Raw genomic sequence first — 15,036 nt, 5'->3', positions numbered from 1 at the left:
CAGATTCAACTGGTGTAAACACTTGAAACTTTTATGCACTGATTTACAAACGTAAACAATTTGTAAACCGGTGCATAAAAGTCAAGTTTTTATAATGCAGCTATATCTATATATGTAATACACAAGTATTCATGATTAATGGAAATAAATAAATAAATAAAAATTTTAATTTGCCCCTTAAATTGAGTATTTGTTGAACTCTACTTCGAGTCACATGCAGTTTTCTGAAGTCAGGACTCTTCCTCCACCCTTACAGCTTCTAAGGAGCATGAGAAAGGGTCTGTTCCCCTTTCATCTTCCTGTGATTTTTTACTGACATCCACCATCATATCTGTAATATAATATTTAAAGTAGGGAATTTCTTAGATAGAGGATACACCAAACCCAATGAAAAGATCCTAGAAGGATAAGGTCCACTACTTAAATAACTTAAAATTATGACAGAAATGTAATCCATGGTCTCTAAACTGTGAAAAGGTCCAAGTTTCCTCACTGCATTAAATGAAAGGCTGGAAAACTCTGATTTGCACATATGACTTTATTATTATTATTATTATGTTATTATGTATTATAATTAAAAACAATTTTTAATTTAAGTAAGTATATTTGCATTATACTGAAATTATGTAAAACACACACAGAATTTGTTCAAATGGTTCCAGTTTATTGGCATCCACTGAATCACTTTCATTACAGAAAAAACATTACCCCTAGTGGCAGAGTCCTGGTAGTACAGACTGATTCTATAGAGAAACACATACCACACAGCAAGTCAGTAAGAAAATATCTAAGTGTTATCTACAGTCAAGCATATCTGGGTTAAAATTTTACTGAAATCTTTCCTGGTTTTGGTTTTTATCAGATGAACATGAATTAATGAAATAATGGCTCCGCTTTAATGTTCGACATCCAAAGTCCAAAGGTTTACTTTGATATTAGGGATCATGTTAAAGCCCAAACATCTGTTTTATGACCCCAGTAATGACTCTGACAAATGCATCCACACCTTTGGTTGAACAAACGCTGCAGAAAACTGCTAATTTTCACCTGCTCTTTGAAAGATTTCGTGGTTCCAGGCTTCCAGGGGAGGCCAATCTTTTTACTGCAACGGTTTTCCATGAACAGCACGTCTCAGCTGAGCGTTTGGAATCAGCAGATAAGCTACAGCTTCTACAATCTTTCTTTTATATAAGGAAAAAAAAATCACCTCAGCTGTAGCAGCAGGAGTCGCCACGTGTTTCTGAAGACGCTAATGAAATGAGCAGTTTGTTAAACGTCTCTGACCTTTTTATCATAAACTTTTTCAATAAATGTATTTTTTTTTTTTTGACAGACAACTGAAAATAAAATATCAGTTAAGCAAAATGACAAAATGGCCTTCTCGCAGAACTGCTCCTAAAAGGCTCGTACCAAAATAATGACTTTGGTAATTACAACTTTTCCTGACCTCAATATCTAAATAAACACATTTGTTACAGGATGGATCACCCATAAAAAGAGAAAACAAAAACAAATATGAAGGGGATGCAGGCGTGAACCTGTTGAATACTTAAATCGATACAGGCAGTTAGAACTGTGGAATATTTAATAATTATTTTTGATCAGTCCAATGTGTCTATTAATGTTGCTAAAGTAGAGAATGGTCAGTTCATTTCACAATAACATATAATCTAATTAATGCAACTACGCTACCCTTTTATTTAACTTTTCCAAACATGTTGTGATCAGTATATCAGCAAATGTCGTTTTCTGACTCGTTTATCTTGACACTTCTTTTAATAACGGCTCAATCCTGATGTCTTCATTTATTTTTATTTTTGCCTTCTTATCAATTACCTTTTCAAAAGATACAGCAATAGTATTTTTAGTTTTAGCATTTAGATGATCTTTTTTCAAACGTGCAGGATTTCATTAGCAAAACTCAAACTGCGCCTCTTTTCCACTAACGAACATAATGAGCTTCATCATATTTCAAATGAAAGCATGACAACAGTTCTTTTGAACCTTGTGCACCTTTGTATCAAAATAAGGAAAATCCTTACATACAGGAAAATAAAAAGTCCCTTGTCTTTAAAATTCCTGCCTGAATGATTGTATCCCACAAATCCCGTTTTTCAGACTCTACCAAGTGTTACTTTAATGAAAGCGCTGTGTGTGGCGTCCGGTGAAACAACCAAAAAAGCAACACATACTGAAGTGGCCTGATATTTTTTTCTAACTATACAAACACACACTTACACACCGTAAATCAACAATCTCTCTAATTTGTCGATAAAAACCAAGCAAATAAAAGTCAAAAAGTAAACCTAATGAATGGTACATCCTCTTCACAGTGTAGCCACAGCCTTTAGGAATTAAGAGAGCGGACAGACAGCCTTTGCTCACTGAATCCGAACTATAACTTACAGCCAGATGCTTCGACTGACATGTCCTGACAACCAAGTTTACGTCTAAGCTCCTCTTCCTAAATCACTGAAACTTCCAGCATTTAAAACAAAATAAAAGCAACAGGAAACTTGTTCCAAGCTGGTGAAGTGGAATCCTTGACGATCGAGAGGGTACGGGGGAAAAAAACTAACAAAATAAACAGGCTGACAGAGTCTTTATTCTCCTCTGCAGAGCATTCTCATTTTACCAAAAGCCTTCCTCGTCCTCGTCCTGCAGGTTTGAGTTAGCAGGTGGGCTGGCGATTGTTAAGAGGATTGACCACACGTGTCCTCTGGCTGGAGACACAGTTGGGAGTATTTCTGTAAATCCAACGTGGAGCTGAGATTGTCTGGGGAGGAGCATACGGGAGACTTCGTCGAGGCAAAGGGTTCTCAATCGGTGGAGAAGAGGTCGCCTGCTGAGGGGAGCGGGGCCAGACCCCCAGTTACATTGGGCAGCAGCGAAAGGTCAGGGAGACTCTGGATGTGGGACTTGAGCTCCTTCCTCACCTGAGTCACTCTCGCCAGTTTCTGCTTATACTCCTACCGAAAAAAATGACGATACGCACAGGTATGAGCAAATTACATCTTTTTTTAATATGAAAACATGTGAGGCAGGAAACAGAAGAGCAAGGCAGTAAAGAAGGGAGATGACCTCTAAAGCTGGATGCACCAAAATGTCAATAATAAACGTCAGAATTGTATTTAAACATCCAAGAATAAACGTCTGCCAACTGTGATAACCAGATCTGCTTTTTACAGTGTGCTGACCTTCTGACCCCTTTTATTTCTTGCCATGTCAGACATGCTCCCAGCTATGTGGGCATGTTTTTAGCCAATGAGTGCTTTCAGGGCTGAAGCATTAGCTGTAAACTGCTTCTAAATTTCTAAACAGCAGAAATAAACATGTTTGCAGCTGTTTTTATCTCCTCAGCTAATCTGAGTCACTGAACATGACCTCAAAAAGATCGGGGTGTTGTTACCTTTAGGTATTTTTCCTGCAGTTATCTGTGAAATAATATGGCATGCTGTATGGTAACTGCTATAATGAGTTCAGACATCTGTACTTAACTCTACACAAGTGTATTACAGGTTTTGCAGCTCCCTTTATTAATGAGACAAACACAAGCATTCAAACATCCTTTTCTAATGACTGTTGCATCTGTCAAGTGCCTTACCTCCAGTTTCTTCTCTCTCTCCATGAGTGCCTCCTTCTGGCTGCTGATGTATTCAGTGAGCATACGTGCTAACTGCCGCCGGTCCTCCAGCTCTGCGGCCAGGCGCCCGTTATATTCTGCCAGCAGCAAGCAGGCTTCATCCACAGTTTTTGAGAGCTTGTCTGCGGCTTCTTTGTCTAGAGTTGAGCCAAAGTGTGTTGTTAATCTCAGAGCCTTAATTTAAACTGAGGTTACTCCAGATAAACACGCTCCTCTGCAAGCAGTGCTTGATTGCTGTATATATGTTCTGTCCTAACATTTATTGATTGAGTGCGAGTCTTTTTGGAAGGAACAATTCTATCACACTGAAAGCAGAGATAAAACAATCTAAGCTCAAGCTCTACAAAAAGATCTCCCGAGGCTGCTCTCTCCTTAGCTTTCTGTGGTCAGTGTGGTACACACCATAGAAGACACCTGTGATGCTAATTACAGGGCACAATCTAGTTTACCTTGGCTCTTTTCCACTAGTACCGGTACCTACTCGGCTCAACTCAACTGTACTCTACTTGTTTTGTCTCATTTTTCATTATAATCAACTACCATCTAATGTGGATGGGATCATTACAGCAATTTTGGCTGAAACTGCAGGGTTTAAAGAAAGTCTGTTTTGAATTTTGTGAAGGAGTCACTCTCATGACTCACCGAGTGACACCACTGACTTGCCAATTGGCAGCATGCAGTCTGTTAGCATGACATTTCTGGATCGATTCAGCTCGCTTGGTACCAGGTCCTACTATCAAAAACCATAAAAGCCGAGTCGAATTGAGCTCAGTAGGCACTAGTGGAATCAGTCTTTTCTAGTCATTTATAGCAAGGCCAATTTCATTAGTTGTTTAAAAAAATGATTCTGCTGAACGACAATTTAAAAGCAATGTCTGATTTTCTTGAAGTTTTTTGTTTTAGTGTTATTACTTTTCTCAGTTTCAAGTTATTATTTTAGTGACCACTGTAGGCTGTTCTTTCTTTGACAGAAGGTTACCAACAATTTTGTCCAAAACCGAGCTGAGCTGTCCAAGCCTTACCTGTGATCTTCTCCAGCAGGGAAACATCCTGGACTTCCTGCGGCAGCGAGGCAATCTTCTGACGAACAGCTGCGTCACCTGATGCAGCGTTCTCTAAGTCCTGCAGGGCTTTTACCAGCTCCTCTGTCTGCACGTGTGCCAGAGTGTGTTTAAAGACAGGAGACAAGGGAAAAAAAGGAAGTGGGGGAAACAGTAATAAGAGATCAGTAAGGAGGCCAGTCAAAAATACCACCATTTTAACATTATCTGGATTAAACGTTGGCATCTTCACCAGCTGAGTTGCCGTGGAATCTGCGTTGCGAGGAGAAGTGTGGCTTCTATAGTCGTTGTCATCATCGTCCTCATCTTCCTGGATCTTTTGATAGCTTCTTTTCACTGGCTTTTTTTCTTCTGCAGAGTGAAGTTTGGAGATAACAGAACAGAAAAAACACATCATGAGGTCACTAATGTGTTTCCTTTAACACCTATGATGGCATACTGATGTCGACAGGATAAACCCGAACAATGTATTTACTGTTAGATAACATTTTGGGTACTTGAACGCTGCTCTTTCTGTTGTTCTGTGATACAAACTCAGTAAAAACCTGCCATTTACCTGCAAATGCAGGTGTGTCGACACACATGTTGTTAACAGTGAAAGAGTGAAAAGAAAGGCTTCCTGTTTGGAGAATTATTCAGTCATAATCAGTGTATTTATTCAGACGCAGCCCACTGATACAGTCACCTCATAAATCATGACAGCTCTCTAACAAACGTCCACAAAATGTGACTTCTTTCAGCATTGGTGATCCCGGCCATGGTTTTAAAGTGAAATGCTGTGATGTCAAACGCATCGTATATATTTACATACGCCTGTGACAACATGTTATGTAATAGTCATCTAACCTGAAGGCCTGGGGCTGTTTGAGTCTTCTATGGCGAGTCTGAGCTGCTGGATGAAGTCGCTTCTGTAGAGGTTCCTCTCCTTCCAGATGTTCAGCAGTCTTTCCATGTGCTTTTTACAGTTCTCGTCTGCATCACTGCAGGGCGACGAGGGGAGCAACAGATTTCAGCAGACAATAAGGGAGTAACGAGTTACATAAAAATTTAAAATTTAAAGACACACAGGAAGGCTATAAAAAGATCAAAGCACATCCAGAGTTTTTATGACATATTTTCTAAAAAACAAAAGATAACGGGGGCTGCAGACATCCAGATAGGATCTGCTGTGCTTAATAGATAAGCAAAACCACAAAACAAAATTCAAACAAATGACTTCCCATGCATCTACTTCCCCACACAGACTCACACACATTTACTACATTCAGGAGAGTCTAATTTGGAGCCGACTTAGAGAACACGGTGGTCACCATTAAAATATACCTGGCAACATGGGAGCAGGCATCGACGAGCACAGACTCAAAGTCTTTGGTGAACTCGGGGCCTTTCTTCTTGCTGTTCTGGATGACATCATTAGCCAGATACAGGAATGTCAGCTTCCTGCTGCTTTTAGCTGCAAGATACATGAAAAATATCTCATTTTAAACATTAGCTTTAACAAAATTAACAAGGAAAATTCACAGAGTGATTATCAGTTTCTCACATTCAAATTATTTTGAGTTTGAGTTGCAGTTTGAGTTTTAATTGGCATATTTTCCCTTCATCATGCCCATCTCCTTTACTTACTGCATAAGAATGAGGAAAAATACACTGTTAGTTGCAATAAAACTGGATTTACTAGTATTTCTATTGTTTCACACCTATGTAAGCTGACCATCTATAAGGTCTTAGGGCAGGGGTGTCAAACATAAGGCCCAAGGACCAGAATCAGCCTAGCACAGATTCCAATTCAGCCCACTAAACAGCTTTGGAAAATGTAGAAAGGTGCATAAATTTTGGATTACAGCTTTTCCTACTGAGAAAGACCTCCCCCTTGACTGTTCATACTGCACCAAAGTAATTAAGCAACAGATAAACAATTAACTGAGAGAAAAATAGTTTTTTCCCCCCTACAATGCAGTATAACAGTTTATGTTTTTGGGTTTGTTTGTTTTTTACAATAGGTCCACAGTTTTAAGAAAGGCTATTTCCTATTAACAAAAAAACCCCCAACAAAAAAAAAACAAAACAGTACAGGACAGACTGGGCTGTAAGATACCCGAAGTCATCCTACACATTTATTTCCTGAAACTAAGACAATGTCATGGATTAAATGCACAGTTAAACTTCTTTGCACTGACAGAAAGGGGCTTTGCAGTGTGCTGTACGTGGCTCACAGCGTAAAATGAGTTTACAGTCTGTGTACAGTGTCCTTTACTTGTTAGTTACCGGCTCTCTCTTTGGCTGCAACATACACACAAATGTGTGGGGGTTTTTTCAGGAGGGCAGTCAGGTCTCACCTTTTTTCAGCTCTCTGTGCCACACTTTGACGATGAGGGCCGAGTGTTTGCGGTGGTGGATGATCCACAGAGACAGAGTCTGGACGCTCTGCTGCGAGCTGCTCAGCTCCGACAGCTTCTTCTCCAGGGCGGACTCAGAGAAGGACGACATGCCGGTGAGTAAGTGGGCGCTTCCCTTGTGACCGGACCGACTCCGACCAGCTTTAACGCGACTGAGCCCCGAGCTATTTTGGAGAGACTCGCACTGTCATCAAAACTGAAGTTGTGCTGCTAACTTACTGACAGGTAGCATCAAACTTTTCCCGCTCCTCCCAAACGTTACCTTAGCTCCCAGCTTCCTGAATTATCGACCAAATCCGCTAAAGCAAGCCTGCGATGAAGATGAGCTCCTTTATCAGCAGCTGCTTCTTCACTCAGTCCAGTGTTTGTTTACAGCACCAGCTAACGTTAGCCAACCGAGCTAAGCAGCCATCTGCAGAGCAGTGCAGCCCTGTGCTAGCCTGCTCTCCAAACAGACTCTGGATACACAGAGCTTCTGTAACACGCCGGATTAATACGTGTCAACCCACCAGCATAAAAAACCCAACGACGAAGCGCTAACGGCGAAACTCACACTTTGGCTTTGGTCGCCTAACTCATCAAAAAGACTTCTTTCAAAAAATGGCAGCTTGCACTTTCACCTCGATGTTCGCGTCGCATGGTAGTGACGCAAGCAGACCGGGCATCACCATCATCATCTTTATCCGGGGATGAAGGCTATTTTGTTCATATCGCCACTGCTTAAATAACACAGATTTTTTTAAAGACAGTCAGTATCATCTATAATTTCACGAGAATTTTGGGAAATATATCTCAGTATTTTTGATGATTTAGACTATATATGTATATACTAGAACATGTAATAAGGCTACAAGGGGGACTAAAAGTAATTCACTAAAGTTTTGTATTTTTGTTTATTTTTCACTGCAGTTCAAATGCATTAAAACATGCAATTTTACACTATCAGATCAATATTTTGATTAGATTGATAGGCCAAAAACAATGGGAAGAGGAGAAGATGATTGGAGCTTTAGTTATAGGCCAAGCAGCCCATTGTTTTGCTATGTTATGTCCAAAATGCCTCTCTTCAAATTTGCAGTTTGACCGGCTGATCTTTTAAAAGCTGTAAGACCCGAACACTTATGTGTTATTGCTCCAGTTCAACACAAAGACATTACAAACAGTTGTTATATAGGAATATAGTTAAATGTTGTACTTTTCTTTCTTTGTGTACCAAATGATTAATCAAAACGTTGCCCAACTTCAGTCTATGCTTAGCTGTTTGCAATTCACTTTGTGTAATGTTATAATATTAAAGAAGCATAAGAGTACATTAATAATGGCTGCTTTACACGTTTTTGGAAGGCTGAGAGGAAGAATTACACAGAGAGGAGTCACGTTGGTAAAGGTCAGAGTCTTACTCATAAACCTTTTGTCATGAGTAGATTTTTCTTGTGACTGTTTTCAAGCTATGATTGCTTTAATTTGGATCTATTACTCATGCAGCTCTGTTATTAATCTGACTGCAATATGTCATCAAAGGACAAAACAGAGAGAATTTATCCAACTTCCTGGCTCATACGGACATATTAACAAATACCTTTCTGTTAAAAGTCTGCATATTGTGTGCATGCCATCAAATCTTTGTGTTTGTACAGGCATTTGAATTTACATGGCTATTTGACTGCATAATACAGCGGATAATAAAATGCACCGTATTCCTGTTAAAACAATGGTTTTTCCCTGGATCTAAGCAAATTACATGTTAGTACAAGAGGTGTGTTTGACAAAATACAGGTCAAATATCAACCAAAATGCAAATTCTGGCACACCTGTACAGCCCTCATGAAGGATTTGCACATTACAAAATAAGTGTAGCTAATAAGACTAGTGTAACATGTAACATTATATACATTTAGAAATTCGTTATTTGTTTTTTTATTTGCTTTTAAAGCACCCTTGAGTGTTTTGAAAGAGGCGATTAATAAAATGTATTACTATTGTTGTTGTTGTTGTTATTATTATTAGTGGTAGTATTGTTAGTATTATTATTATTATTGGCTTTTACATTTTCTAAAATGTCCTTCTGAGTAGGACATCACTTTCAAATTATGCCTTTACAAGCTAACCTCCTGAGACCCTGAATCCTCATCTGGTGACATTAAATTTTGGCTTTCAGCATCTTATACTTGATTCTGCTCAATAAACCATTTTTATATTATATTTATTAAACATTGATGACTTTATTTTTCATTCTATTTTTTTAAGGAAAAATACTTTCTCTTCAAAGTAGATTCTTAGTTTTTGTGCTGACTCAGACACACTTTTGAGACACATTATTTCTATGTAAAATTTAACAGATATTTTCTGTTTTATGGGCAGCTGCTTTTTACTAAACACACATCTTGTGGAATTTAACAAAAATAATATCATTAAATGTACTTACAAAAAGTATCCAGCAGCATCAGGTTAACATTTAACTCCCAAAACCTGTAATGTTGCCTTCATTTGTTGATAAATTCACTTTGTATCTATGTACGTAATGTATGTACATCACACTGAAATTGCAATATCATCTATAAGATTAAGATTTAAAATCCTTGAAAGCAAAGTCTTATATTGGAAAAGACTATCAGCCCTAATAAATGTGTTAAAAAGTGAATCTGCACTCACTCCATGTTAGTGGTCAAAGATTTATGAAAAAATCACTGGTCTGCCTCTTCATGACTTTCATTTATGCAAATCATTTCAACGGGAGGAAAACTCTAATAACACCAACAAATTCCACATGCAAAGTACCTTCACTCAGTAAACATTTTTCAGAAGAATGGAAAATCCTCCCCTCTGCCAGCCCACACTTTTAAGAAGAGTTCCTGATCTGTTTTTGCACAACACACTGAGCTTCCACATGCAGATGTGCATAAGCTGACGCTAAAATACGAGCATGTCTGTTACTGTGCTACTTTCCTTGGGCTGGTTAGTGCTGCAGTCAGCTGATGGGAATCTAGATCACACCACTCACAGCCAGGGCATGTATCTGCAGGGGGACTTCTCCTTCGCTGGACTCTTTCCTCTCTTCTACACTAATGGGCTGAGTGGTTTGCCTGCTCTGGTTCCATGCAGAGAGTGAGTGTTTCTGTTTTATTAGACAGAAACCTGATAGATGCATTTCACTTGTGGACCAGTTAATATTGTCAGTTTTTTCAAACTTAACACTCTTTTTTTTTCTTCTCCAGAGGCAGGCCCAACAAACATGGTTTTCATCTGTTGCAAGCTATGAGATTTGCTGTAGAAGAAATCAACAGCAAAACAGGGGTGCTTTCTCTCCTACCAGGAGTGAAACTCGGCTACCAGATGTATGATATTTGCTCAGTACCGGCCAGTATCCTGGCCACCCTGGACCTGCTCGACCAACAGTACAGGAACATTTCTACACCTGGGGCACAGAACAACACAGCCCTTAATTCCAGTGATGCTCAAACATCTGTGGCTGTGATTGGGCCGGACAGCAGCAGCAAGTCTTTCACCCCTGCTGCTTTACTGGGGACCTCTCTTGTACCACAGGTAAGTTAATACCTGGAAGTCTTTGCTTGTGTCCATGCATTATTTTACATTCCACATTCACATCTTAAAAGAAACTCATTGCTCATTGCTCATTGTAGATCTCTTATGAAGCATCAAGTGAGCAGCTGAGCAACAAGATATACTATCCATCTTTTTTCCGCACAATTTCCAGTGACAAGAACCAGGTAGCTGCTATGATCCAGCTCCTGGTTCGTTTCAACTGGACCTGGATCGCTCTCTTAGGCAGTGACAATGACTATGGGCTTCAGGCCATGAAGAGTCTGTCCCAACAAGCATCCAGCTACGGCATCTGCATCGCCTACCAAGGAGTCATCCCCTCAGCCACAGATGAAACAGTCCAGATCATGAGGAACATGGTAACGGACATACTGACAACCCACGTCAATACCATTGTGGTCTTCTCCAGCAAGACGAAACTCAGTGGCTTCTTCCCATTTGTACTCGAGCGCAACATAACAGATAAAGTGTGGATCGGGACGGAGGACTGGTCAGTGGCAACTCTTATATCAGGCATAAGTGGAATCAACACAATCGGTACTGTGATCGGTGTGGCCGTCAAACCTATATCCATTCCCGGATTTGAGGAGTTTGAGAAAAAGATAGTCGAGGCTTCAATGCAACGCGCCAACGCTAATGTTACCATGAGCAACGGAAATGACTGCCTACAGAGCACAGACCTGTACAGCCTCGCCAGAAATAATTACTCTCTGGAGGAATATGACATCGCCTCTGCCTTCAATGTGTATAAAGCTGTGTATGCTTTGGCTCATGCTCTGCACACTACACTTGGTTGTGATGCCGAAAAGTGCAACAAGAGAACCGTGCATCCATGGGAGGTGAGTTGATTTAAACTGATGTTTTGGTTTGGTTTGATTTGGGTTTATTCTTTACATAATTCTCATTTTCTGTCCTCCCCAGCTTTTTCAGCAGCTAAAGCATGTGCGATTTTCCCTGGAGAACACCTCTGTGTACTTTGATGCAAATGGAGATCCACCCACAGGATATGATATTGTTACCTGGATTTGGAGGGGCACTGACTGGTCCCTGAGAGTAGTGGGCTCCTTTACCCCAGACCCAATTACGCTGACAATTGATGCAGATCAAATTGAGTGGTGCGGAAAAGAAGGTTCAAGAGCAGTAAGAGCAACATGGTGTTTGGGTTTGTTTTATAGTTTAAAAAAAAATTAAATATTACAAAAAGACCCACAGAAAATTAACCCTAACCCTAAAAACGATCATTTTCATTTCTCATTTAAAAAGGTTAAACAAATACGCTTTTGATGTTGTGGTTTATGTGCATCTGTTGTATAGGATTTATTTCTTCTGTTATTCTCTGCTCTCCCTTCCAACCAAGAGCTAGATCTATTAGAGATGACCTGTTTAAATAAAAGCTAATCTATAATATGTCTTTTTCTTTGACTGTGTATAGGTGCCACTGTCCATCTGTTCACCACCCTGCCCAACAGGCCACAAGAAGTTGCTGACAGGGCAGCATAAGTGCTGCTTCGACTGCCAGGCCTGTCCTGCTGCCACATTCCTCAATAAAAGTGGTAAACAAAGAAAAAGGAAAAAGAAGCAGTAAAGCACCTGGATAAATAGAAAACAGAGCCGGGCGGTGGAAAAGGGTTTCCTTGATCACATATTATCTCTATGTAGCAAAATGAGACTGAAAAGTGAATCTGAGATTTTATGATCTCATAACAAAGATTATATAAAATCTATCTTTTTATTATAAAAGCCAGTAATAAATATGTGTCGTTTATCGGCATCGTCAGAGGTGCTGATTGTATGTAATGCAAATAGAAATCCCCCAAAATCATAAAGATATCCAAGAAATAAAAGTTAAGTTGTTGTGCTCCAGAACTCAATATAGAGTTCAGCTATTTAAGATTTCTTCCAGTGAACAAAGTGATCCACGTTGCAACAGAGCGCCATTACATTGTTGTGTGTAAAATTGTCCAATAGGTGGTGCTGAATGCACATTCTGACGCTGGAGCCAAACGACCTGAAAAAACAAAACAAGGGCCACAATGTTGAATATTAACAAATCACATATTATATGATTTCCAGCAAATGCTGTGTGTTTGACTTTAAGTTTCAGACTTGGGCTGGTGAATCTGAGCACAACCAACAGTGGACACAACTGCTGTCCAGCTTTTATATCCCAGGTTTTCTTCAAGCTGTGCTTTTTCTCTTCCTTAGATCCTGTAATTTGCCAGCCGTGTCTGCCAGAGCAGTGGGCGCCCCCGAGCAGTGAGCAGTGCCTGAACAGGACTGTCCTGCTGCTGGAATGGGACGCCCCTCTCTCCATTGCCCTGCTCTTCTTTTTCGCCACCTGCCTTCTCATGATCTTTGGCACTGCAATAATCCTCCTGCTCAACCTGAACACACCCGTGGCCAAGTCTGCCGGGGGCCGCACCTGCCTCCTGATGCTGGCAGCCCTGACTGCAGCCACCATAAGCTCTTTGTGCCACTTTGGCCAGCCATCGCCTCTGGCCTGCATCTTCAAGCAGTCTCTATTCATGGACAGCTTCACTGTGTGCCTGGCCTGCATCACTATGCGCGCCCTTCAGGTTGTCTGCATTTTTAAATTTGCATCCAAGCTGCCGCCAGCCTATGACAAGTGGGCAAAAAAACACGGGCCAGAGTTCACAATTTTCCTAGTGTCTGCCATCATGCTGATCATTTCCGTGCTCCGTGTGGCTCTCGACACCCCCAGGCCTTCCATGGATCTTGAATTCTACGAAGATCGCATCGTGCTCGAGTGCAGCAACACCCTCTCGGTCGGCTCTGGTGTTGAACTTGCTTATGTGTCCATGGTCAGCGTTCTCTGCTTCACTTTCAGTTACATGGGCAAAGACCTGCCAGCCAATTACAACGAGGCCAAGTGCGTGACCTTCAGCCTCATGGTGTACATGATCTCCTGGATCAGCTTCTTCACCCTCTACCTCATCAGCAGAGATTCGTTCACCATGGCCGCACAAGTGTTTGCCACACTCTTCAGTGTCCTAGCCTTCCTCGGAGGATACTTTGTACCCAAAATTTATATTATTGTGCTGAGACCGCAAATGAACACAACTGCACATTTCCAGAATTGTATTCAAATGTATACCATGAAAAAATGAGTAGTGTGGTGATTTCATTACGTTAACAGCACTTATATTCAAGGCAGCGCAAAATAATAGCTTTAAATGCATTTTATTTAAAGAATGTTTATCTTGTGAGTGTATTTGTGTGTTATTAGATTGTGCATTCTTTTGTCCTATAATTTAATTTCAGTGTAATTTAATTGTCAAGTTCAAGTTTCAAGTGAGTCAATAGCAAAAAGCAGCTGGTTACAGAATAAAAGTTTGTTACAGCAAGTTGCAGAATGATACAACAACTCATTGCATGTCAAAGAAATCCCTAACTGCTTTGTCTCTCTCTCTCACACACACACACACACACACACACACACACACACACACACACACACACACACACACACACACTGCTGCTGTTAGCTGTTGTTTGAGAGGATAGATGAAAAGGCCTTTTGTGGCTGGGAGGTCAGCGCTATTGACCAGTAGATGTGTGAGTAGAGTCGGAGGTTGGCTTTCCCACAGTCTCTCTGTCCACTCACAGGCTAATACCCTCGGTCAACAATCGAAGTGTGCCATGGGTGAACAAGCAGGAGTTTTATTGTCTGTACACAAAGAAAAGGCGCGAGAATAAAAATTCAGGAATTTCATTTCAACATCGCCCAACATACAAACTATCCGTTTGAATCCATGCAAAGGCACGTTTACACCTCTACCTGCAAACTGCTGTGGCCAACGTTTCACTGTGCTCTTGTCCGTGTTTGTCTTTCGTTACACTAAAATCAACAAACCATTAAAGTCACCCGAATACCAGCAGAGTCAAGGTTTCATTTGGGATGTGGCTATCCACACATTAATGATATTTTGCCATGAAGTCAAAGGGACAAAAATGTGCACAAAAAAACTATGTAAATCATTGTGGTGTGAAAACTAAGAATTTGCCTTTTCCACACTAGCAATTAAATCTATAATAACATGTTTTCTTTCAGCATCTTTTCCCCTGACACCACCAGTGCAATGATGCATCCTGTTTAATTATTCCCTGGGTGCATATCAGGAGCTTCTGCCCACGTTCCCCAGAGTAAATGCAGGCTGAGATAAGCAGCAGCTCCTGATAAGAGATGGACGGCACTCCATTCTCAGTCTGGAATGGTTTTTATCTCCACTGAGCCAGCCTCTGATTGCTTCACTTCTCAGTCATTGATACATCTTCATCTGACACAAACCCCAATACGGCTTAATTAACGTGCCTTTGTCATGCTAATGACACGCTATAAAGTGAAGAGCAG

General features: G+C 40.5%; 2 protein-coding genes across 2 annotated transcripts; one reads left to right on the top strand and one right to left on the bottom strand.

The window, feature by feature from the left end:
* Positions 1–643: 643 nt before the first annotated feature.
* Positions 644–7,750, bottom strand: rprd1b (regulation of nuclear pre-mRNA domain containing 1B). Its single transcript, XM_040047936.1, has 8 exons — positions 7,366–7,750; positions 7,044–7,267; positions 6,028–6,157; positions 5,551–5,684; positions 4,937–5,055; positions 4,666–4,792; positions 3,605–3,780; positions 644–2,969 (listed from the first exon to the last, which is right to left on the bottom strand). The coding sequence occupies exons 2-8, from the start codon at positions 7,192–7,194 to the stop codon at positions 2,820–2,822; spliced, it is 987 nt and encodes a 328-aa protein (XP_039903870.1). The 5' UTR covers positions 7,195–7,267; positions 7,366–7,750; the 3' UTR covers positions 644–2,819.
* A 1,851-nt stretch (positions 7,751–9,601) lies between these two features.
* Positions 9,602–14,138, top strand: LOC120743649 (taste receptor type 1 member 1). Its single transcript, XM_040047343.1, has 6 exons — positions 9,602–10,208; positions 10,319–10,646; positions 10,745–11,503; positions 11,586–11,804; positions 12,097–12,217; positions 12,870–14,138. Exons 1-6 carry the CDS (start codon positions 10,027–10,029, stop codon positions 13,790–13,792), a joined length of 2,532 nt encoding a protein of 843 aa, XP_039903277.1. The 5' UTR covers positions 9,602–10,026; the 3' UTR covers positions 13,793–14,138.
* The last annotated feature ends 898 nt before the right edge of the window (positions 14,139–15,036 follow it).

The sequence above is a fragment of the Simochromis diagramma genome, unplaced genomic scaffold (genome assembly GCF_900408965.1).
Source record: "Simochromis diagramma unplaced genomic scaffold, fSimDia1.1 OVJJ01000387.1, whole genome shotgun sequence".
In the NCBI taxonomy this organism is placed as follows: Eukaryota; Metazoa; Chordata; class Actinopteri; order Cichliformes; family Cichlidae; genus Simochromis; species Simochromis diagramma.
The sequence above is the reverse complement of the archived record's forward strand: the minus strand, read 5'-3'. Positions and strand labels throughout refer to the sequence as shown.